Raw genomic sequence first — 22,543 nt, 5'->3', positions numbered from 1 at the left:
CCGGTATAAATAAATAAGGCTTGTCGTGCACCGTTCTAGTGGGCGAAGCCGAGTTGAAACGGTTTCATGCCACAGTTCGTATTTTACGTGGAAAAACGAACGAAAGTTTTCCCTTTTGAAAAGTCGAAGGATTTGAAGGACCAAAAGTGGTGGTAAAAAAATTGTGGACGTAAAAAAATTGTAGAAGGAGATGCATTTCCAGAAGAAAATACAGGATTCAATGCTGTATTGCTAGAAGAAAGTTTAATTTGTTAAAGACATGGCTGAACTGAGCTGAAAGAGCTCAAAATTTTAAAAGTAAAATGGTTAAAAAGGGTAAAAACCTGTAAAAGAGGTTAAGCACAAGAATTCCCTATGCATTTTAATGGAGCAAAAATCCTGGAAAATCTTAAAAAGTTCAATGATTTGAATGACCAAAAGTAATAACTGTAATAAGTTGAAAGAGTTGAACATTTTAAAAGTTGGTTGGAAGAAAATTTTAAGGGTCCAAACCGGGTGTCGAACAGGGCGCCTCGTGCACCATAACTTCCCAATGCATTTTAATAGGGCAAAAATTCCCGGAAAAACTGGAATATCTTAAAAAGTAAAAGGATTAGAAGTACCAAAAGTCATAGCAATAATGAGCTGAAAGAGCTGAACATTTTAAAAGTTGAATGGTAAAAATCGGTTAAAAATTGTAGAAGGAGTTAAGTGTCAAAAAACGGCGGAAGATAGTATAAATAATAAATAAAGAGAAACAGGAAAACAAAGGGTTGAATGCTTTACAGCATTCAACCAATAAAGAGAAACAGGAAAACAAAGGGTTGAATGCTTTATAGCATTCAACCAATAAAGAGAAACAGGAAAACAAAGGGTTGAATGCTTTATAGCATTCAACCAACTAGAAGGAGCTGCATTTCCAGAAGAAAATGCAGGGTTGAATGCTGTATTGCTGAATGAAAGCAGAAATATGATGAAAAAGCTGAACATTGTAAAAGTAGAATGTCTAAAATAGGTCAAACATTGTAGAAGGAGTTAAGCATGAAAGCTAAAAAAATTGTTGAAAAAATGGCTGAAATGTCCTGGAAAATCCTGGAATATTTTGAAAAATTAAAGGACCAAAAGTCAAAGGTGAACATTGTAAAAGTAGAATGACCGAAACAGGTCAAAATTTGTAGATGGAGTTAAGCGTGAAAGCTAAAATTGTTGAAAAAAAGGATGTACTGTTGAAAATTTGAAAATGATGCTAAAATGGCTAAAAGTGCTAGCATCAGAATCATCAACTGACTCAAAAAAACCACATTGTTTAAGAGTATCATATTGGTAAAAGCTACATGTTCTAAGTTGACAGAAAATCCACTTTTTTCAAAATGGCGGCTTTTCTATTAATTTTATCTCCATAGCAACCATTTTATGTTTGGGTCGCCTCATGGCAGCATGAGTTGGCTCTGAACATAACCTGGTCTGGAGAAGGTTTAGTTGAAGGTGAGTTTGTTTTCAGAGAGGTGAAGCAGCATGGCGCGTCCATTTGAAGATGATTTAGTGGATGAAGAAGCTCAGATAATACTTTTTCCACTGTGAGAGGGTGATAAGACCACATATGGATGTTGAAATATAAACTTTTTTACATGGCTCATCTAACTTAATTATTTGCTTCAGTCAAGATAATTAAAAATCTTTTTTTTGTTGTTAAGTCAGTTTAAAAATAACACCTTTGCCTGCCTGGACTGATTTGGGTTTAAGTGTGGCTTTGTAAAAAAAAATGTGTTTTGTTTTTTTAGCTGTTTTACTGTGTTTTGCCGAGATACTTTGTCCTGCTTTGCTTAAGTCTCTGCACCATGAGTCAGAGGGAGGAATGATGATTTTAGATAGCACCACTACTGACAATTACAGCAATGTTGAAAAATTCCTAATTAAATGTTTGCATAAAGTGCAATTTGTGTTGTTGTTTTTATTTTTATAACAATCCAGATGGAACATTAATGATCCTAAATTGTCATTAATGAGGCTCTATTAAGGTTAGCCATGCTCCTTTACTAGGAATGGCCCGTTTGACACGGTGCTTCGGCGCGGTTCACCTTCATGAAACAGTGTTTCGGCACAATGTGTCGGTGCGTGTGTCAACTAGCGCAGATCACGTGGTTGATGGAGTATGACGCGCCAAATGCTTCGTTTGGTCGAACCACGGTTCAGATGTCACTTGCGTTTCGAACAGTTGGGCGCGGTATTCTCTAGAAATACGAAATGAATCCCGAACGTTTCCCCACCAGTTCTATTGTTTCCCCAGTATTGAAATCAGCGTCAGATCATTGTACTTTACCATGGTTCTTTGTAAATAACGTGCTGTGGTTCAGGATCGTTTCAACTAGATTTGTGATAAGGAAAACAGCATCTGTAAATAGTCCGTTAAGATAGCCCAGCGGAATAGATAGTGCTTTGTGCACCCAGAGGTCCGGGGTTCGACACCGGTGATTGACAATTTTTTTTTTTGCTATGCATTTATTTTCTTCATGTGATGTGTATTTTGCTGTGACAAACCCCTCTCACTGAAAACGTCTCGTGTTGTTTTACGTTGTTCTTTTTAATCATCATTAACAACATTCTATTGTTGGCGGGGCTAAGCACCAGGTCGCTACAATATTATGCGCTCCGCTTTGCCCAGCAACAACGTGTCTATGACGTAGGCACCACGCACGTGCCTCTTGTATCATAACCAGTCTAGGGGCGGGAAAATCGGCACTTTGAAGCTGAGCGGACAAGACACTGGAGGTAAGTCACGTCAGTTAAAGACAAAAATGTACAAATATGGTTAAAAATTCATAATGTAATATTTGTCTTATAGAAAAGGACACTTAATGTATATTAACATTATTTCAAAAAGTTACATTTAGTTTTCTAGTTGTTTTCTACAATGGACTTTTAGGGCCACGGTGAGAAAAAAATTCTGGAAGATAATTTTTTTTTCATTTTTTCCCCACTAAAGGAAAAAAAGTCAAAATATTTTAGACTAAAGTCGACATCTTTAGAAAAAAGTAATACATTTTTGAGAAAAAAGTAAAAATGTTGCTTGAGAAAACAAAAGCTTGAAGACCCTAAAACCTACGTCTTAGTTTTATCTTTATTTCTCTTTCTGAATAGATTTTTTTAATCATATGAAGCTTGACCCTTTTATGGTTAAGATAAAACTAATGTCTTCTTTTTTTAGCCAACATTATGTATTTTACTGTGTATGGATATGTGAAGCAGCTTATTTAAACTGAGTAGTAACAACTTATTTTAAATTATGTAGTAAGAACAGAAGGACAATTCTGGGCAACTTTTCATGTCCTTTTTCAATTTTTTCTTTCATCTCAGAATGGCGCTGACACAGGTGATCAACACTAAACAGAGTGGCCCTTATGCAGCCCCCCCACCGCTGCACATCTGTGTTTTGAGGGAGAGGGAAAAGTCCCAAGTAATCACTTGGGACTTTTCCGGGAATACTGCTGCCCCTCTAAGCACGAAAAATAATAAAGTTGTAGTTATAACAGACGGTCACTCTGTTACAAAGGTGACCTTACTTGAGGAACTGGCCTCAAAGGTGTCTGTGGGAAGACATTACATAATGAAGGGGTATAGGCTGCAGGGAGCCTATCCCCCCCTACTACATTCTCCCCACAAAGAACACGGCCTTTTATCGGACATCTCCTGTTCCAGTGACTGAGTCACTGGAACAGGAGGCCGACAGACTATTAAATCCTCCATCAGTGGTCACACCCCTGACAGCTGTGGACCAGGTGAGAGGTCAACCCCTCCTCACCTTTGAGGGAAAAGTCCTGGAGGTAAGGATTTACGAGTCATGTAAATGCTCACAATCTGCCTTAACAGAAAATGTAATTTTTACACATTAATTGTCTTCATTAGGTGTTTGCAATCAGGAAGATCAGAAGTGGGAGGAACGATGTGCCAATGAGGCAGCTGAGATTACAACAAGTATGTACTTCTGAGTGTGTGTGTGTGTGTGTGTGTGTGTGTGTGTGTGTTTATGCATAAAATAACTTCTCTCACTGTACAGGACGGGGCAGAGGTGAACGTCTCTCTGTGGCGGGAGGCTGCCCTAATTAAACTTGAAGCAGGTGGCCATGTGAGGCTCACCCACATAAAACGTGGGGGTTCGGTGGGTGGGTTCTTCCAGTCCACAAATTTCACAACAATGGAGGTATGGACTGAAACAGTAAAAATGACAATGGAACAAACACTGTAAAATGACTTGCCTTCAAGAGTAAAGTTGGAAAATAACTACTAAAAAAAATTTTTGTAGGTGGTCATCCAAGCTGCTGAAGAGGTGCAGCTGAAAATAATCGCCATCAGGGAGGGGAGAGAGAAAGGGGACCTGGAGCTGCTCCTGGATGACTTTGAGACCCTGGACGTGGGTGAAGAGCTCTGGAACTCTCTGGAGCACTCGTTTGAAGATGGGCCTCTCACCATTCAGGCCGAAAAAACGGGAAACAGGGTGTCAAAAATAACAGTCATTAACTAATCATTTTATGTATTTATTTATGTTAACTTAATTAAATGTTACAAAATAAAATTGTATTTGTTACTATTATTAATTATAATTTATCATCTTAAAAATAAAATAAATAAATTATTATTTATTTTAATCAAAAAAGGATCTACTATTTATTTTTTGGACTGCACTTAAAATAGTATGCATTATTATTATTTATTGATTGTATTTATTAATTATATCATCTTGAATGTAATCAAATATGCTGTTGATTAAGTTATGTTGTCTAAGTATTTTTATGAAATTAATGTTAATGTTTTTTATTGAATGTTAGTCGGTTTGAGATTAAATTTTTCTTCATTTAAGGATTCATTCGATTGTGTTTTTATTTTACATTACTACATTGAGAAGCAGCAATGAATTCTCAGTTCAAGATTAAGGGTATTTACATTTTTGTACTTACATTTTATTTATAAAGCTAAACAATTGATTATTTTCACTAAAGTGTGAAAATACTACTATTATTATATATTATTATCACTTATTGTTATTTTTTTCCTATTTCACCCTTCAAGTTTCTGCACAAATTTCTCATTATGCAACTACATCTGGGAAAAAAAGAAAATAACCACATACATCTGGAATGTTATTTCTTATATTTGTCATTTCCCTCATTAAAGAATGAATTATCTGAAGACAAAATCCATCCTCCTTTTTTTCCAGAAAAAAATTTCGATCACCGTGTCATGTGGATTCACTTTAGCGCCAAAATGTCCGCTCGACAGACGCAGTGGACACAGGGATGGTCAACACTTCACGATGCCCAGCCAATTCTCTCTGTTTGTTCTTGAATATGTTTAGTTTACAAGTCTATTAGTTACATTTCTACATGTATTTAATGGTTTTCTTCTTGTGACCACTGAATATTTTGCAATGACTGTAATTGCTCAATGTGCCGGTACATTAAATGATGTTGTGTTTAGCCAGTAGAGGCCGCTGTCGCGGAAGTCATCGCTGGACGTTTACTTTGAAAAAACGCACGGCAGCTGTCTTCCTGTTGAGCTGTCTGACTCCTATTTGTTGTAAGTTAATTTACACGTAACATGTAAATTCTATATTTTTGTTACGTTTTTGGAGACATTTATTGGTATTTCAGCATGATGTGTTTTTACGGGGATTGCACAGAGGAGGACAGGAGTCGCGGTAGGGAAGAACCATTACACATGACATGTGTGTAGCGTGTAAGAAAACGGCGCCATTTCCTGTCTTCATGAGTCTAAAAATACAGCTAAACAGTTTTCATCTGATTATGTATTTGCATCGTTCCAGTGATTACTTAATGACTTTTAAGTAATATGTATTGTTATGTGTATTTCTCACTGCCGTATTTAATTTTTAGTTATTTTCAAGATTTGATTGCTTAAAAGTTTTATGTTTTGCTACAATACGTAACCAGACAGTTGCCAAAGAACAACCACTTCTGAGTTTTTTTCTACAGAAAGCAAATCTGTGTCTATTTCTGTATGTTAAATTTCTGTATAAAACTTCAGTTAATAAATATAATTTACATGTTATTTTCCAAATAAAAAAATAATTAACAATCCATTTTATACTCGTCTAAATTATTTTTTAGAAGTTTGAATTTCCGAGTAACATTGAATGCATCATGCACTTTAGATGTCACAATCTCCCCTCTCTGCAGTTGCTCATGTGTCTGCTGAGGTGAGTTGTGTCAGGTTCAGTCCGGTTCAGAATATAATTACGAAGTAATAGTCCTCTGCTTTTACCGGAAAGTTATTACACCTTTGTAAGCTTTCGTTACTTTTATTACCCTGCCACGTGAAAACTGGGGGGGGGGGGGGGGGGGGGCGGGCTTAAGAATATCATTAGAAGTTAGCTAACATGCTAAAGTGCTAACGTCATGCCACATGCTAGCTAGTCTTGCAGTTTAAGTTTTTTCAGATTGAATGAATTGTTTACGGTTTACACAACGTAAAAGAGTTTTTGTGGTTTATTAATTACAAAGTAAAAATACATAAAAGTACAAATGCAACATTTTTCACCAATGTAACCTATTGTATTATTTCAGTATAAAAATTATAGATATAAGTAAAGTACATGTTTAAAAAGTATAAATGTTGTGTTTTAAAACACTTGCATCAAAATTTAAATCACTACCTTTAAGTTTATCATATGTAATGTTATAAAATAACAATAAATCCAGATTTTCGGTGTTCTTAAAAGTGTCAGAAATTAAATAACATATTTTTTCTCTCTACTAGACTGAGTTAACTTCACTGTGTTTGAACTGGTAAGTGCACATCTTTACCATCTTTTTCTCTACTTTATAATGGACTGCTTTTTAATTTAAAATAAATGTGGTCTACCCTGAGCTTAGATATTGTGTTTTTTAGTGTGGTACTGTGTTCTTGCTCACTAAAGTCCCTCATTTCTTACACTTTCTGATCCACACCACCCTTGAAGTCTGATTTGTTCAGACATCAAATGAATGCACTTTGTTACATGAAGGGCTCTGTAGTGTTTACGGTGGTCTGCTTGTAAGAAAGTGCAGTAGGAGACTAAACTTTATCCTTCCAACAACTAAAAAATGGAATGCAAAATTTTTCCATCTTTGTAGTATTATTCAGAATTTTTCATTTTTATGTGCATATGTCTAATGGCTTATAAACTGCATTGCTAAATAAAGTAGTGGCATCTGTTTTGTGTATGACATCCTGCTGGCTGGACAGCTTTACACTTTTCTGACATAATTTTATGTGTGTGTCTTCCAGGGGATCCTGTGTCCACGCTCTCTGCTCTCTTGTTATCTTGGCTTTTTCTAGACTTTGCCTTTTATCTATATAAACTCTTTTAAATACCCTATCACTATTCTGTCACTTTTCTGCATACTCTCAGTCTTTACTCTAATTTTTTTGTCAATTTTTTTTTTGTTTTTATTTTTTTCTCTTTGTTTTTTTTCTTTTTTTTCCTGCTTCATCTCCACTCTGATTTTCTCCTATACCTCCTTTCAGGTGAAAAGTGCCTTTTTCTCAGTGAATAAGTGCTGCAGGTGAAAAGTGCCTGGTCATTGTTTGGAAAACTATATAAGAAACCCAACTATTTGAGAATTGATACATTTGAGATTTGAAACATATAAGACATTCAACTGATTGTGTGATCAAACATCTGGTGAAAAGTGCCGGGGGCAAATAAGTGCCAAAAATCTTGCTTGATTCCAAAGATACCAGATTTTGGTTTTTGTGCAAATATTTATATTGTGTCTAAGTCTTAAGTCTAAAGAATGCCTAGGAAGAATCAGCGTTCCCAGTCCCAGAAGGCCCGCTGGAAGAACGTGAGAGAAGGTGCAGCTGCCGGTGAAAAAGAAGCTCCTCAGATCGTGAACCTGGTAAACGTGTCTGCTGAGAGTCCAGAGGTCCTACATGGTGGTCAACAATTACAGAAAGGTTCATGTGCTGATGTTGTGAAGAAAGGACGTCACCCTGATTGTTTGAGTGAAGTAGAATGCATTTCTGATGGAGATACTTTCTCAGCTGTAGTTCACCATGATGCTGCTCATAAACCTCCATTTGCTCAGAGACAGCAGGTACACCAGACTGAACCAGAAGAACCGAGTGCTGGACCATCTCACGTGGACAAGATGAAGATGAAACTGCAAGCGTCTGTCAAACATGTTTCTGCATCTCACAGCCAAAGTTCTGTTAAATATGGTACATTTAGGAATACACAGTGTACAGCTAACAGTCAGGTGTTTTTGGCATTTCTGTATGAAAATGAGAACATTACCAGAACAGATCTTGACCATGTTTTAGATAAAGGTGATGCGGTGTACAGACAGGTCAGACAAAGGTTTCCAACCAGTGTTTATCTGGCCACTGATGAGTTACCAGAGGTATTAACTGCACGTAGATCTACCTATAATGTGAACATGAAACTACCTGGCATTTATGGATCTTTTGTAGGAGGAAACAACCTTCCCAGCCTTGAAGAAGGACTCAGCCACCTGTCTTCTGATGTCCAGTATGCTCTGCTGATCATGTCAGGTTTGACTGTTGCAGTTTTCCGATGTAGATCACATGATAACTACAACTACGGCTTCTTTGATCCTCATTCCCGCACTACTGAAGGGTTACCATCTGCTCTTGGTACCGCTATAATGCTGAAATTCACATATCTAACTGACATGATTGACAGGATCAAACTCTGCCACACCAACTTTGAAACCCAACCTTCCACCCTGTATGAGCTGAAGCCTGTCGAGTTTTCCAGTGTGAACATAGACGGCAGGAGAAACGTGTCGGACTGCAGACCAACTGTTGCAGAGTCACATGGAGCTGCTGATGGGTCAACCTCACATCCAGCTGCTGATCAGCCTCTGAACATATCTCCACACATGTCCACATCCGATGTCATCATGGAAGAAGCATCTGCTGGTAATATAACCTCAACTGTGCAGCAGGTAGGACTCATGATGTACGAGACCAGAACTGAACATGAACCTACAGGTGAATCTACTTCATCACATGATGTTTCTGAGACTGACAAAAATCTTCACACTGTTGTCATCCAAACCCCTGCTGGAGATCTTCCTGATACTGGATTTACAGAAACCTACATTAATTTCTCAAGGCTTAATAAGTCACAAAGGCGAAAAATCAGGAGAAGATTGATAAACTCACAGAAAAAAGGCCAGAAACAGGAGAATAAAAATAGTAAAGAAAAACAAAAATATAAAAATAATCCTACTTTCAGAGAAAAGAAAACTCTGCAGAGTCAAAAGAATTATTCTGAGAATGAACAACTTCGAGAAAGAAAGAAACTGAATATGAAGACATATATTAAGAATTGTACTATTAAAAATGTAGACTTTCAACAAAAAAAAATACAGTACATCAGAGATCGTTACAGACAAAACAATCAATTCAGACAGAAACGCAAAGCTTATCTTACAAACCGTTACAGGCAAAATGAAGAGTTCAGAGAGAGACAGAAAATGTATCTAAGAAACAGTTACAGGCTAAATGAAGAGTTCAGAGAGAGACAGAAAATGTATCTAAGAAACAGTTACAGGCTAAATGAAGAGTTCAGAGAGAGACAGAAAATGTATCTAAGAAACAGTTACAGGCTAAATGAAGAGTTCAGAGAGAGACAAAGGGCTTACATGAAGCAGAAATCTCAACAACGTTATGAAAATGACAGAGTTTTCCGTTTGAGACACAGACAGTTTATGAAACAGATGATGAGAGACAGATACAGAAGTAACTGTGCATTTAGACGGATGCACAACCTCAGATGTGCCATGATAATAAGGAGAAAGTACAGACAGATGAAGAGACCTACACAGACTGTAGAAACAGAGACGGACAACAGTTTGATTAAAAATGCCATTTCTGTCTTCAGGTCCAACATTCAAGCCGGACCCTCTTATGTTTGCACTGTGTGTCATAAAGCCTCGTTTCCAAACCAGGTCCTAGTCTGCAGAAGGTCCAGTTATGTAACCAACACAGCAGTCATTGAACCGTGCCTGACAGGTAAATATGTCCATGTGTGTGAAGGTTCCTGCAGAGACCAACCATGTTTAGTTCCTCGTGAGAGACGTAAGGAGTGGATTTGTCACACATGTCACAGTTATGTCAAAAAAGGTGCTGTACCAGCTCTAGCTGCAGTCAACAACCTAGAACTGACAGAGATTCCTGATGAACTGAAAGACCTGAACATCCTGGAGAGACATCTGATCTCTAAGTGTATTCCTTTTGCTAAAATAATTCCTCTTCCTAAAGGCAGACAAAGACTGATTCGTGGCAATGTAGTGTGTGTTCCCTCACAGGTGCAGGAAACAGTGGAAGCTTTACCCAGACTAAGAAACGAGTCTCAGGTGATGAGAGTGAAACTGAAGAGACGCTTGTGTTACAAAGGTCATCAGCTGTTCCAGACGGTAACCTGGTCTAAACTTGTACGAGCGCTGCTCAAACTAAAACGTATACACCCACAATACCAGGACATAACTATCAGAGATGAAGCTGAACTCTGTGACCCCACACTTCCTGATGAGGAGGAGGAGGATGATGAGGAGGATAGGATGGATGACGGTGATTATGATGAAGCAGATTTAATGGAGATAGACATGTGTGAGAAAAGTGCCATGTGTGAGTCTGAACGTGAAGTTGAGAGGTTAAGTGATAATGATGAACCAGCACAGCAGCAGAGAAATGATGATGATGAAGAGAATGAGCTGCCAAACGGAGGCTTTGCTTTGGAATCCTGTTTGCAGGTGCCAGACATTTCAGAAGAGATCATGTGTTTCTCTGATAACACCTACTGTGTTGCTCCCGCAGAAAGAAACAGTCCTGTCAGCTTCTTCAGAACCCCTAAACTGGAGGCCATGGCGTTCCCGGTGCAGTTTCCTACTGGTCAGAACACGCTGGACGAACAGAGACGTATTAAAGTCACACCCAGTGGTTATTTCAAGTCTAGACTTTTTAACACAGATGATCGCTTTGCCAGAGACCCAACATATCTGTTTTTTGCCCAGTTTGTGACTGAGATCCACCTAGCCAACTCCAGCATGATGGTACAGCTGAGAAAAGGTAAAACCCTGACTAGAGATGGACGTAGGATAACCTCAGCTATGTTGCAGGACAAACAAGAGGTTGAGAGACTTGTGAGGAATAAAGATGCCATCAGGTTCATGCAGCCCCTGAGAGGAACTCCAGCCTACTGGCACAAAACCACCAGAGACCTGTATGCCATGATTCGCCAGTTAGGAACGCCAACGTTCTTCTGTACATTTTCAGCAGCAGAGATGAGGTGGCCTGAAGTCATTACAGCTGTTAAGAGACAACAGGGTGAACAGGTTGACTTTGAAGCTCTAGACTGGTCAGAAAAGTGTGAGATCCTCAGATCCAATCCAGTGTGTGTGATGAGGCTTTTTGACAAACGGGTTGAATGTCTTTTCAGGGACTTGTTGTGTTCAGATGCTCAGCCTTTAGGAAAGGTCATTGACTTCTTTTACAGAGTAGAGTTTCAGCACAGAGGGAGTCCCCACATTCACATGATGCTCTGGATTGATCAGGCCCCACAGGTAGAAGTAAACAGTGATCAGACTGTGTGTGATTTTGTTGACAGGTTCATCTCAGCCCAACTTCCTGACCCAAACACAAAACCAGAACTGTACAAGAAGGTGACAGAGGTGCAGAAACACAGCAGGAACCACACTAGAACTTGTTTCAAGAGCGTGAACTCTGGGTGCAGGTTTGGTTTTCCTAAACCACCATGCAGACGAACCATGATAACAAGACCTGATGAAGATGACCACACCAGTGCTGCAAAGGAGAAACTCAGACCTCTGTACCAGCTCCTGATCAACCCTCAAACTGCTTCTTTGTCCTTGGACCAGCTCCTGGCTCAATGCAACCTGACGATGGCAGAGTATGAAGGTTACCTCCACAGCATGACCAGAAAAACGGCCCTGGTTCTGAAACGTCAGCCCAAAGACTCGTGGATAAATAATTACAATCCACATCTGCTTGAAGCCTGGGACAGCAACATCGACGTGTCTTACATCCTCAACGCCTACTCCTGCATCGAGTATCTGACCAAGTACATCACTAAGAAAGAGAGCGGCCTGTCTGAGTATCTGAAAACTGTGATGGATAATGCTCACATGGACCGGGTGAACGAGTGTGATGAGATGAGAGCGGTCATGCAGGCTTATTCAAAAAAGAGAGAGATCAGTGCTCAGGAGTGTGTCACGCGTGCTTGTGGTTTACACATGAAAAAAGGTTCTCGTGCAGTTGTGTTTGTACCTACAGATGACAACCCAGTCCGCATGAGTCGACCTCTCTCGTTCCTGGAGAACACCACAGACGACTGCTGCAACATCTGGATGACCAGTCTGAGTGACAAATACAAAGCCAGACCGGAGACAGCGGAGTACGAGGGCATGTGTTTGGCTGATTTTGCTTCAACATGCAGGTTTGTCAGTGCTAACAAGTCAAAGAATAAGAATGTTTTACCGCTCCTCAATGACTTAGGGTTTGTGCAGAGACGGCGAAATGACAAAGCAGCTGTCATCAGATATTACCACTGTTCACAGGAGAAACACCCAGAGCAGTTTTACGGTAGACTTCTGAAACTGTATGTTCCTCATCGCTCAGACTCTGAACTGAAGTCAGAGCACTTTCCAACCTATCAGTCCTTCTACCAGTCTGCCGTGTCGTATCTGCCGGGATCCGAAGACTATGAGTTTGTGATTGACATCGTCAAACGAAACAGAAAGAGGTATGAGAAGAACAGTGAGGAGATCGAGAACGCTCTGCAGGAGTTGGAAGACAACGGAGACCAGGCGGTTGATGAATGGTGTAATCTTGCTCCTGAATCTGATGTTGTGAGGGTGCAGTGTGATGATGATTTGCAGGCAGATGAGGCAGACAACGAACAGGAAAATGTCCCAGACTACAACCCTCAGTCAAACGCTGGAACAGAAGTCAGAGCCTTCAGAGAGCCTTCATCCATGGACCCAGCAGTTCTACGTGGTATGTATCAGACCCTGAACCAGAAGCAGGCCTGTGTGTTCTATGCAGTCAGAGACTGGTGCATCAAACGTGTGTGTCAACTGGATCCAGAGCCGTTCTTCCTTTTTGTTAACGGTGGTGCAGGAACAGGTAAATCTCATCTGATCAAATGCATTTACTCAGAAGCCTCTAAGATCCTGAGGAAACTACCAGCACGTGCAGAGGAGGCCGATATCTCAAACCCAACTGTCTTGCTCACTGCTTTTACTGGTACCGCTGCCTTCAACATCTCAGGAACAACCCTCCACTCTCTCCTGAAGCTGCCTAGAAGCCTGAAACCTCCTATCTGTGGACTTGGTAACCAGCTGGATGAGGTCAGAGCTGAGCTTTTCAATGCTGAAATCATGATTATTGATGAGATTTCAATGGTGTCCAGGCCTCTGTTTGCTTATGTAGATGCAAGGCTGAAACAGATCAAAGGCAGTCAGAAACCCTTTGGAGGAATGTCAGTTTTAGCCGTTGGAGATTTCTATCAGCTGCCACCAGTGCGACAGTCTAAACCCCTGTGTGTGTTTCAGCCGTCAGACATTGACCTGTGGTGGCAACATTTCCAGGTGATCACTCTGACGCAGATTATGCGGCAGAAAGACGACGTTGCTTTTGCAGAGCTGCTGAACAGACTTCGGGTGAAAGAAAAGACGGAGGAGTTGTCTCAGGAAGACAGAGATTTGTTGTCTCAGACCATCACAGATGCTTCTTGTTGTCCAACTGATGTTCTGCACATTTTTGCCACCAACAAGCAGGTCGATGAACACAACACTTCAACACTCACTCTGCTCCACCCAGACGTGATCAGCATCGATGCAGACGACTTCCGGAAAGACCCACAAACAGGCAGAATGACCCGACAGGACAAACCAGGTAAAGGAGCCAGAAACGAGTTGGCAGACACTCTGAAGGTCGCTGAGGGAGTTCGAGTCATGCTCACCAGAAACATCGACATCCAGAACGGACTGGTCAACGGTGCATTTGGTAAGCTGCTGAGAGTGGTAAGTTCTGGAAACGACAAACACATCATCAAACTTGGTCTCAGAATGGACAACCAGGTGAGAAACAACCAGACTGGAGCTGCAGATGACCTGGTCTACATCGAGAGAGCAGAGGAGAACCTGAAACAGAGGAGGGTGGTCCGAAGACAGTTTCCTGTGAGACTAGCCTTTGCCTGCACCGTGCACAAGACTCAGGGCCTCACGACCAGTGCTGCTGTGGTGTCACTGAAGAACATCTTTGAACCAGGTATGGCTTACGTAGCTCTCAGCAGGGTGACGTCTCTCAGTGGACTGTATCTACTGGACATGGACGAGAAGAAGATCTATGCCAACCCAGAAATCACTGCAGCTCTGCAAACCATGAGACCAGCACAGGTAGACCACACAATGCCTCTTCTGCAGGTGAGAGAAGCAGTGAGCAGACCCCACACTCTGACTGTTGTCCACCACAACACAGAGGGACTTCCATCTCACATCAGCGACATCAGGAGTCATCATGAAATGTGTCTAGCAGATGTTTTGTGTCTCACTGAAACCCACCTGCAAGGCTCCTTTGTTGCAGAAAGTCTCCAGCTGGACGGCTACGCCATGTTCAGACGTAACAGACACGTGTCCTACACTAACCTTCCTCAGATGGCTAGCAGAGGTGGAGGAGGAGTTGCTGTTTATGTCAGAAACTACATCCAGGTCCAACACAAACAGTATTTACACAATGTGACTGATCTTGAGTTTGTGGTTTTGAAGCTTCAAGCTCCGTTCCAGGCTCTGATAGCAGCTGTTTACAGACCTCCAGACTACAGTGTCTCAGTATTCCTGCAGAACCTGGTAAGTCTTCTGGACTCTCTGGAGGTGATGGACTGTCATCCAATCATTGTGTCAGGTGACTTCAATGAGAATCAGCTGTTCATGGTACGAAAGCCCATTGTGGAGATGTTTCAGTCTAGAGGGTACAAACAACTGATCACTTCTGCCACCACAGAGAAGAACACGCTGCTCGACCTCATTTTCATTTCTCAGCCACAGCGATGTCTCAGTTCTGGTGTCATGAGGACCTACCACAGCTACCACAACCCTGTTTTCTGTGTCCTGTCCTTCAACCAGACGTGAACAAGCCAGGTGAGCTTTAAATGTGCTGAAATATGAGACCAAACTTTGTGTTTGTGCTGCAGGAAGGAAGACCGTAAATGTGAGTATTTGGGATCTTAATGTTGAACATGTGATGTGATCTTCTGGTATCATGTTTGTAAGATACTTTAACAAAAGACACAAAGGGAACAAGATTTATTATACACAGTCATTCTTTTCCAATCAAACACTAATCATCATTTAACCATCATAAATATATTTTTACAAGTCAATTTAGTAGGACAAATATCTATTTTACAGCTTATGTTTTTAGAGTATCAAATATATTCTGAATCATATTTATTGTAGATCATTGTTTTATTAGATAATAATCAGGACACAATCAGGTGAACATCTTTTCCAGATAATCATGTTGATACAGAACTGTGGGCTCGTTGGTTCTGTGCATTTATCCGGGTGGGTCTGGGTCAGGGAGGATAAATGCACAGAACCAACGGTTGAATACAAGCTAGATGACATTTACTGCAGCAGGACAATATCAGAAGTCTGGTGTCCATGTGCTCTCCAGACTTCTGATGTCCCACCAACACAGACCAGCTGACAGCCCACAGTAGGGAAGAGCGGGGGTGGGGGTGGGGCATACTATGTAGATTTATTTCTGCCTGGTTTTTTTTTTTTTTTTTTTTTTTTTTTTTTTTTTTTCCCAACTATCTGCACATGTCTGGGTTGTTGACATGTTCTCCTGTGAGAACGTCTAGCTTCACTAAGTGCAGCTGCAGCAGCGACTGCACACTTGCCACCATCTTGATCAAGATCAGATCCAAACTAGACCACAGTTGTTGGACCACAGAAAAACACTCTAGGTCCTGCCATCTCAGTCCTCCTTCAAAGCAGAAGATGAGCTAGAAACCTCCAGCCTTCACCTGGGAGCAGAGACACAACACAGCCTAACAAGAACAGAGAAGAACATCACTGCTGGACCACACAAACTCCTCCTACCAGAGTCCAGGTTCTTCATCACAGTCAGAAGGTTCTGAACTAGAATATCATTCTCCTCCAGTCTGCTTTTATTTCAGATGGAGCATCTCCTAGGTCACATGTTGGAGGACTAAAGCATCATCCATGTGTTCTTTCTTCAGGTTCTTCACAGCACTGCTGAGACCTTCAGTCCTGACCTGGTACCTCTTCTCAAGTCTTCCTAACCAAATGGGAGTGAAGATTCTCTGGACAGCAGATGTGTCCTGCACCACTGTTGAAGGTATTCATGTTCTTCATGCCACCTTCCAGAGTCATTCCAGAGTTTGTGTAGTTTTGTGAGGAGCTGCTCCGCATTTGTTCCTGGACATCCCATCTGTCCACCCTGGTAGAGACTAAGTGGTCTGCTCTGATTTCAGACATGGTGCTGCAGGGAAACCCTCGTCTTCACACTGTTCTAGTCGTCTCTGTTCTGCATCAGAACCTCCAAACAAGGCTGAAAGGTAAAACTTTGACTAATTTAATTCCTTCCTAAAAAATCTACCTTCAATGACCATCACACTGAAGCACTTTCTCAACACTCTTTATCTTTTATTTAAAGATCTTCATTCAAACAAGTTCAAGGAGGCATCCGCTCATCATCTGAAAGTGGAAGCGGTCACATGGTGAACATACTTTGGATCTTTGATTTGAGCCTCTACAGACAGAAACATGAACAGAAAACTAAACAGTTATGGATATTTCAGAGGTTTTTTTCTTTGAAGACTGTCGAAAATTGTAGAAGGTGGATTCACATGTTTGTGATCATATTTGATCACATTGTGGATGTTTGGGAGATTCTCAATATCACTCTCCTACCTTTATTGAAGTTTAATAAAACTGTGCACCATTCAATCAAAAATCAGACATCCAACACTGAATTGGAAAGACAAAATCTGAATGTGTCTGAGACACTAAAGTGAAGTGCAGGAATCCTGCCTGACTGTGGCTGTCAGCTGGTACGTAGAGATCACAGGTTTCACATTTGTGCTCTAATGCTGGACCGTCTAAAGCCAGTAGAGACATTAGTTACAGATGCAACTGCAGAGTTACCAACTCAGTTACTCTGGGTACTATGGGTAACACAACTCAGTTACTTTCAGTCATTTATGTATATATCTGCCATTCTCCATTCTTATGAATATTATATCAGACGTATTCTGTCCTCAGTATTTGTGTTCCACAAATCTGTCTGTTATTTGGACAGGTTTTTAAAAAGTCATGTTTTTCATGGGATAAAACTATAAAAGTAGTCACTGAAAGTACTAATCATATAGACACATACAGATTTACATTGTAGAATAATGTTTCATCACATCATGTTTGGTAACCAAAGAACCAAAAAGTATTGCATTAATTATTTTATTTCTTATGCATTTGTTTCTTTAGTGCTTATATGATGCTTTTCTACTGTCTTTGTTTTGTTTGTTCTTTTAGTTATGACTACGGTAGTTTAAATGTTTATTTTTATTCTAACTAAGATAGATTTTCTTGTTTTAAATAGTCAGATTGGAATTTCTCTTGTTTATGCTGCACAGCACTTAAGATAACTGACGTTTTTAAATATTGATATATAAATGAACTGAATTGAGTTATCCTGAAATCATTGCATAGGATCAGAAATTGTTGCTTACACTTTTTATTTTATTTTATTTATTTATTTTCCTTTTTTTCATGTCATTTATGTTCAGGTCATTGAAAAAGAACTTTAATATTATTTGGGTTGGTTTGCATGTTTATTTATTTATTTAGATGCAAGTATTTAAAATTGTTATTTAGAATTTTTTTTTTACTTTGGATTGTCAGTATGTATTAGAATAAGGTCAAACGTACTTGTTATGTTTGTGTTATCATAATTTCAAATTTCATTCATGTTTTTCAGCTTTCACTAAAGTCTTTTTTTATTGGATGTTGTAAGGTCTTAAAAAATTGTTTTTTACACTTTCATTTTTTGATATCTTTCCCTTTTTTGTCATGTCATTTATGTTTGGGTCACTGAAAAAGCACTATTAATATTCTTTTGGTTGGTTTGCTTGTTTGTTTATTTATTTATTTATTTAGATACAAGTATTTAGAACTGTTTTTTAGGATAAAGTACTTTTTTTACTTTAAAATGTTCAGTATGTATTAAGATAACATCAAAGGTTCTTGTAATGTTTCTGTTAAAAATTTCAAATTTCATTCATGTTTTTCACTTTTTACTAAAGTCTTTTTTATTGGAATGTTGTAAGGTCTTTGAAATGAATACATTAAGAATGATAAACTTGGAGTCACGGAGTTAAATTTCTAACCTTTTTCTATTTTTTATTACTTGGGTTTATATTTTGTTTTTCAGTAAAATGTTAAAGTTCTACTGAAAGAAGAAACCAAAACAACCTGATCGATGTTTTATTCTAGGCATTAGAAAATGAAGTCTGAATAATTTCAGTAATGCATGATATTATTTCTATGTATAATTGCTCATTACATACACACACGTGCACACACACAATAAATAACAAAATGCTTATTGTTTCTTTTGTTTCTTCATTTGGAAGTTTTTTTGAGTAGATACCATAACTAATGTAATTATTTAAAAAGGGCGAAATTAATATTTGTAAAAAGTAATACTGTATATTATTGTTTGCATTGTTCTAACACATTCATAATTTTACTGTCAAGTTGTTTTTCTATTACAAATAAACTTTTTGTGTGCATAATGAAATTATGTGTCTGAAACATGCATTAAGGTTTGTGTAAAAATAAAATGTGAATTTTCTTCTTAACTTTCTGTCTGATGCTTAATTAACCCTTTTACTATTAACTGTTCAGATTTTCTTTCTGCAAGTGAAACCTTTAAACTATGTTTACTCTTCATAAAATTCGGAACTTTGCAGTCATGAAATTCTTTTAAAAGCATTACATATCCAACATTTCACATTTTTAAACATTGTAATTTCTGTGTTCAAGGCACTTTAAGATCAGTTTTTTAAAGAAAAAAACTAAGACATTTAGCTATTTATTTCTGAGGACAGACTGATCAAACTGTATTCGAATGAAAGAAGGATGGATTTTGTCTTCAGATAATGTTATTTGAAATGGGGGAAATAACAAATATAAATAATATTCCAAATTTATACGGTTATGTTCCTTATTTTTGTAGTTGCATAAACAACGAGTAATGTGTACCACTGGAGTTTATAAAGTGTATTTAGTGGCCAAAAAGTGGGTTAATGGCCGGGGTAGCACTAGTCAAGGCCCAGGTGTGTAATGTAGGGTCCGCTATGCAGATCAACGTAATGTAATGGCCACAAAGAAGCTCTAAGTCGGGCAGTAATCCACGAAAAACGGCTGTTGATTGAAATGTCAATACCGGGTAAGTACGAAGAGCAAGACACAGCCAGCAGTTGTCTTCCTGAAGAGGGCAGAGCCACATAACCTCTCACGTACCTCCATAGGTCGACTCCGCCCCCTCCATCCGTGTAGTCACCAGCTCACCGTTGATTGACATACACCGTAGTCCAGCAACAGGGGGGAAGGAGGGGGGCACGGAGCAGCTGTAGCCCTGCTTTAACCCAGGGTCATTACAATAATAATAATATCCGTTATAAACTGACATACGGTACGCCGAAAATAGCACAACAAAAAAGGAGTTTATTTTGTAAAAAGTGTAAAAAGAAAAGGCGAGATTCGATCCTGGAGTATTGTATTATCAAACCATAGCAGTAACCCCTCCACCACCAACACAATACAATGTTCCAAGTCAGTTTAGCGCATTTTAAAGGTAACAGTATGACATGGTGTACATTAATGACAAGCCAACAGAAATGCATACGTTTTTAGTTTTATTGACACTGAGCAAATGGAAGTGCATTTGATTTCATTTGTGTTTTATTGGGATTGATGTGAAATTCTAAACGAGAGGGAGCTTTGTTTATAGAAGATGAAGCCTTTATTTCTATTGTAGCGACCTGGTGCTTAGTCCCCCCGTCATGAAAAGTGGTGAATCTTGATGTGAAAACCATAAGTGAGAGCGCTGGAAACAGAAGTCAAGTCCATGCTGTTTGTGTAGGCTCTAGCTATCAAATGTCAAATGATATAAATGCGAATCATAGTGGATCTATGAAGGACATGGTCCCTTGAATCGTCTGGGATTGTACATGGTAAATTATAAGGACGAAAATAGAAGTACCATAAACCCTCATTGGGGTTCTTGCAATCGTGGAAGCAAAAAAAAAAAGCAAAAAAAAAAGTGTGAAAATAAATGACCTAACTACGGTCTCGAACCGGTACCTCTGGGTGCTTAACCCACTGTTTGTTCCACTAAGCTATCTTGGCCACAATTGATTTTTGCATGTTTTATTCTTAGAAATAGAAATGAAACAATCCTGGACCACAGCACGTTATTTACAAAGAACCATGGGAAAGTACAATGAACTGACGCTTATTTCAATACTGGGGAAACAATAAAACTGGTCGGGAAACGTTCGGGATTCATTTCGTATTTCTAGAGAATACGGCGCCCAACTGTTCGAAACGCAAGTGACATCTGAACCGTGGTTCAACCAAACGAAGCATTTGGCGCGTCATACGTCATCAACCACGTGATCTGCGATAGTTGACACACGCCCCGACACATTGTGCCGAAACACTGTTTCATGAAGGTGAACCGCGCGCCGAAGCGCAGTGTCAAACGGGCCATTCCTAGTAAAGGAGCATGGCTAACCTTAATGGAGCCTCATTAATGACAATTTAGGATCATTAATGTTACATTTGGATTGTCCTAACAATAAAAATAACAACACAATACACACTTAGTGCATATACTTAAATAAGAATTTTTTGGCATGTTTTCAACATTGCTTGTGATAGCCCTCTCAGTGGTGGTGTTATATAAACTCATCATTCTATCCCTCCCTCTGACTCATGGTGCAGAGACTTAAGCAAAGTAGGACTAAAAACATGGCAAAACACAGTAAATATAACAGATAAACAATCAAACAAATTTGTCAAAAACCCACACTTAAACCCAAATCCGTCCAGACAGGCAAAGGGAATGATATCCCACAATCCTTTGCGGTGCCAATCTAACAGCAGCACCAAAGTTAAACCTACTTAATTAGATTAATTTTAATGAAAGTAAAATAATTGTCTGAAAAGTACGTTATTTTTAAACTGACTTAACAACAAAAAAAATATTTTAATGATCTTAACTGAAGAAAATAATTAAGTTAGATCAACCACATAAAAAAGTTTATCTTTCCAACATCCATATGTGGTCTTATCACCCTCTCACGGTGGAAAAAGGATTATCAGAGCTTTTTCATCCACTAAATCATCTTCAAATGGAAACACCATGCAGCTTCACCTCTCTGAAAACAAACTAACCTTTAACTAAACCTGCTCCAGACCAGGTTATGTTCAGAGCATGAGTTGATTTTTGCAACTATATATATGTATTCGAGGGCTTGAAGGTTCAAAAGTCACATCTGGAAAAAATATGAAAAAGTAAACCTTTGGACGTCCATAGCAACAAAGTTGGTTTGCTAACCACAACCACACAGATCCAGTGAATTTCAATATGTTCAGTTCCAGCCATGGATTAAGGTTATTGCAATATTTGCTTCAGATTTTGTCATAAAAAGGCCACCAACATCAGGTTGTGTCGACATCCCATAATGATTTCTAAACGTATTTTATAGTCCAAAGCCTTGTGATCATTTTAATGTTTGAACGGTGTCTGTAGCTACAAGTATGTTGAAATTGTATTCGTTTAAAGAAACAAAGGCTTCAGATTTAAAAAAACACAAAATGGCTGCCAAACAGTCTCCATCCCATACTGACTACAAACCTTGAAGTTGCACTTATCATTGGACAGTAAAATGGAGTCACCTCCTACAACAGGTGACACTCTGTCATATGCAGAGCCTCACAACTACCCCTGGCTGCAGCCTGCAGAATGGGTCATCATAGTGGAATGCTTTGATTGCAGAGGAATGTGAACACGCTGTGGAATGTTAGCCCCGCCCATGCTGAGCCCGTCTTCTTCTTTGGTGGTTTTACAAGTTTCCATGTGCAATATTGCCACCTACGGGTTTTTAAGGAGTTTTTCCTTACTGTGAAGGGGGGGGGGGTCTAAGGGCAGGGATATCAGTTTAGCTTAGTCTTTTTTGTTAAAGTTTAGTATTATCCTAATGCATTCTTTGTATTCATGATCCCTTTTTCATTGTATGTGCTAAAATAAAATAAAAATATTTAATTGAATTAGGGAATTTCTACCATGATTCCTGCCTTCTTATGCCTTTTACAAGTTTCCATGTGCATGTATTAGGGAATTAATAAATTCTGTCTGGCCTCACAGACTCAAAAAATAACTCATTGGATGAACTCAATTTAATTGTTTTGTCAGGATTTAC

The 22,543-nt window shown here is 39.2% G+C and overlaps 3 protein-coding genes across 5 annotated transcripts in view; all 3 read left to right on the top strand.

The window, feature by feature from the left end:
- LOC111946442 (NLR family CARD domain-containing protein 3-like) overlaps positions 1-22,543 on the top strand; it is a 128,457-nt gene that overhangs the window by 48,028 nt on the left and 57,886 nt on the right. The window lies entirely within an intron of this gene.
- Positions 3,335-4,800, top strand: LOC144990527 (uncharacterized). The gene is made up of 5 exons (XM_078944050.1): positions 3,335-3,476; positions 3,598-3,800; positions 3,883-3,951; positions 4,034-4,177; positions 4,280-4,800. Exons 1-5 carry the CDS (start codon positions 3,335-3,337, stop codon positions 4,496-4,498), a joined length of 777 nt encoding a protein of 258 aa, XP_078800176.1. The 3' UTR covers positions 4,499-4,800.
- Positions 6,693-18,913, top strand: LOC105358088 (uncharacterized). 2 transcript variants are annotated; one of them, XM_078943479.1, is made up of 5 exons: positions 6,693-6,779; positions 7,261-16,164; positions 16,274-16,392; positions 16,529-16,612; positions 16,711-18,913. In XM_078943479.1, exon 2 carries the CDS (start codon positions 7,770-7,772, stop codon positions 15,153-15,155), a length of 7,386 nt encoding a protein of 2,461 aa, XP_078799605.1. In that variant the 5' UTR covers positions 6,693-6,779; positions 7,261-7,769; the 3' UTR covers positions 15,156-16,164; positions 16,274-16,392; positions 16,529-16,612; positions 16,711-18,913. The 2 variants fall into 2 exon arrangements, with proteins under 2 accessions (XP_078799605.1, XP_023817495.2); XM_023961727.2 differs by lacking the exon at positions 6,693-6,779 and having other exon boundaries at positions 6,877-16,164.

The sequence above is a fragment of the Oryzias latipes genome, chromosome 2 (genome assembly GCF_053564925.1).
Source record: "Oryzias latipes strain Hd-rR chromosome 2, Olatipes_Hd-rR_3.1".
Taxonomy (NCBI): Eukaryota; Metazoa; Chordata; class Actinopteri; order Beloniformes; family Adrianichthyidae; genus Oryzias; species Oryzias latipes.
The sequence above is the reverse complement of the archived record's forward strand: the minus strand, read 5'-3'. Positions and strand labels throughout refer to the sequence as shown.

What these genes read in the sequence shown, in the direction of transcription:
- LOC144990527 (XM_078944050.1), top strand. Translation starts at nt 3,335, where the DNA reads ATGGCGCTGACACAGGTGATCAACACTAAACAGAGTGGCCCTTATGCA. An exon ending in GAATACTGCTGCCCCTCTAA is followed by an intron (nt 3,477 to 3,597) that starts GCACGAAAAATA and finishes GAAGGGGTATAG; the next exon opens with GCTGCAGGGAGCCTATCCCC. An exon ending in TTGAGGGAAAAGTCCTGGAG is followed by an intron (nt 3,801 to 3,882) that starts GTAAGGATTTAC and finishes TGTCTTCATTAG; the next exon opens with GTGTTTGCAATCAGGAAGAT.
- LOC105358088 (XM_078943479.1), top strand. Translation starts at nt 7,770, where the DNA reads ATGCCTAGGAAGAATCAGCGTTCCCAGTCCCAGAAGGCCCGCTGGAAG.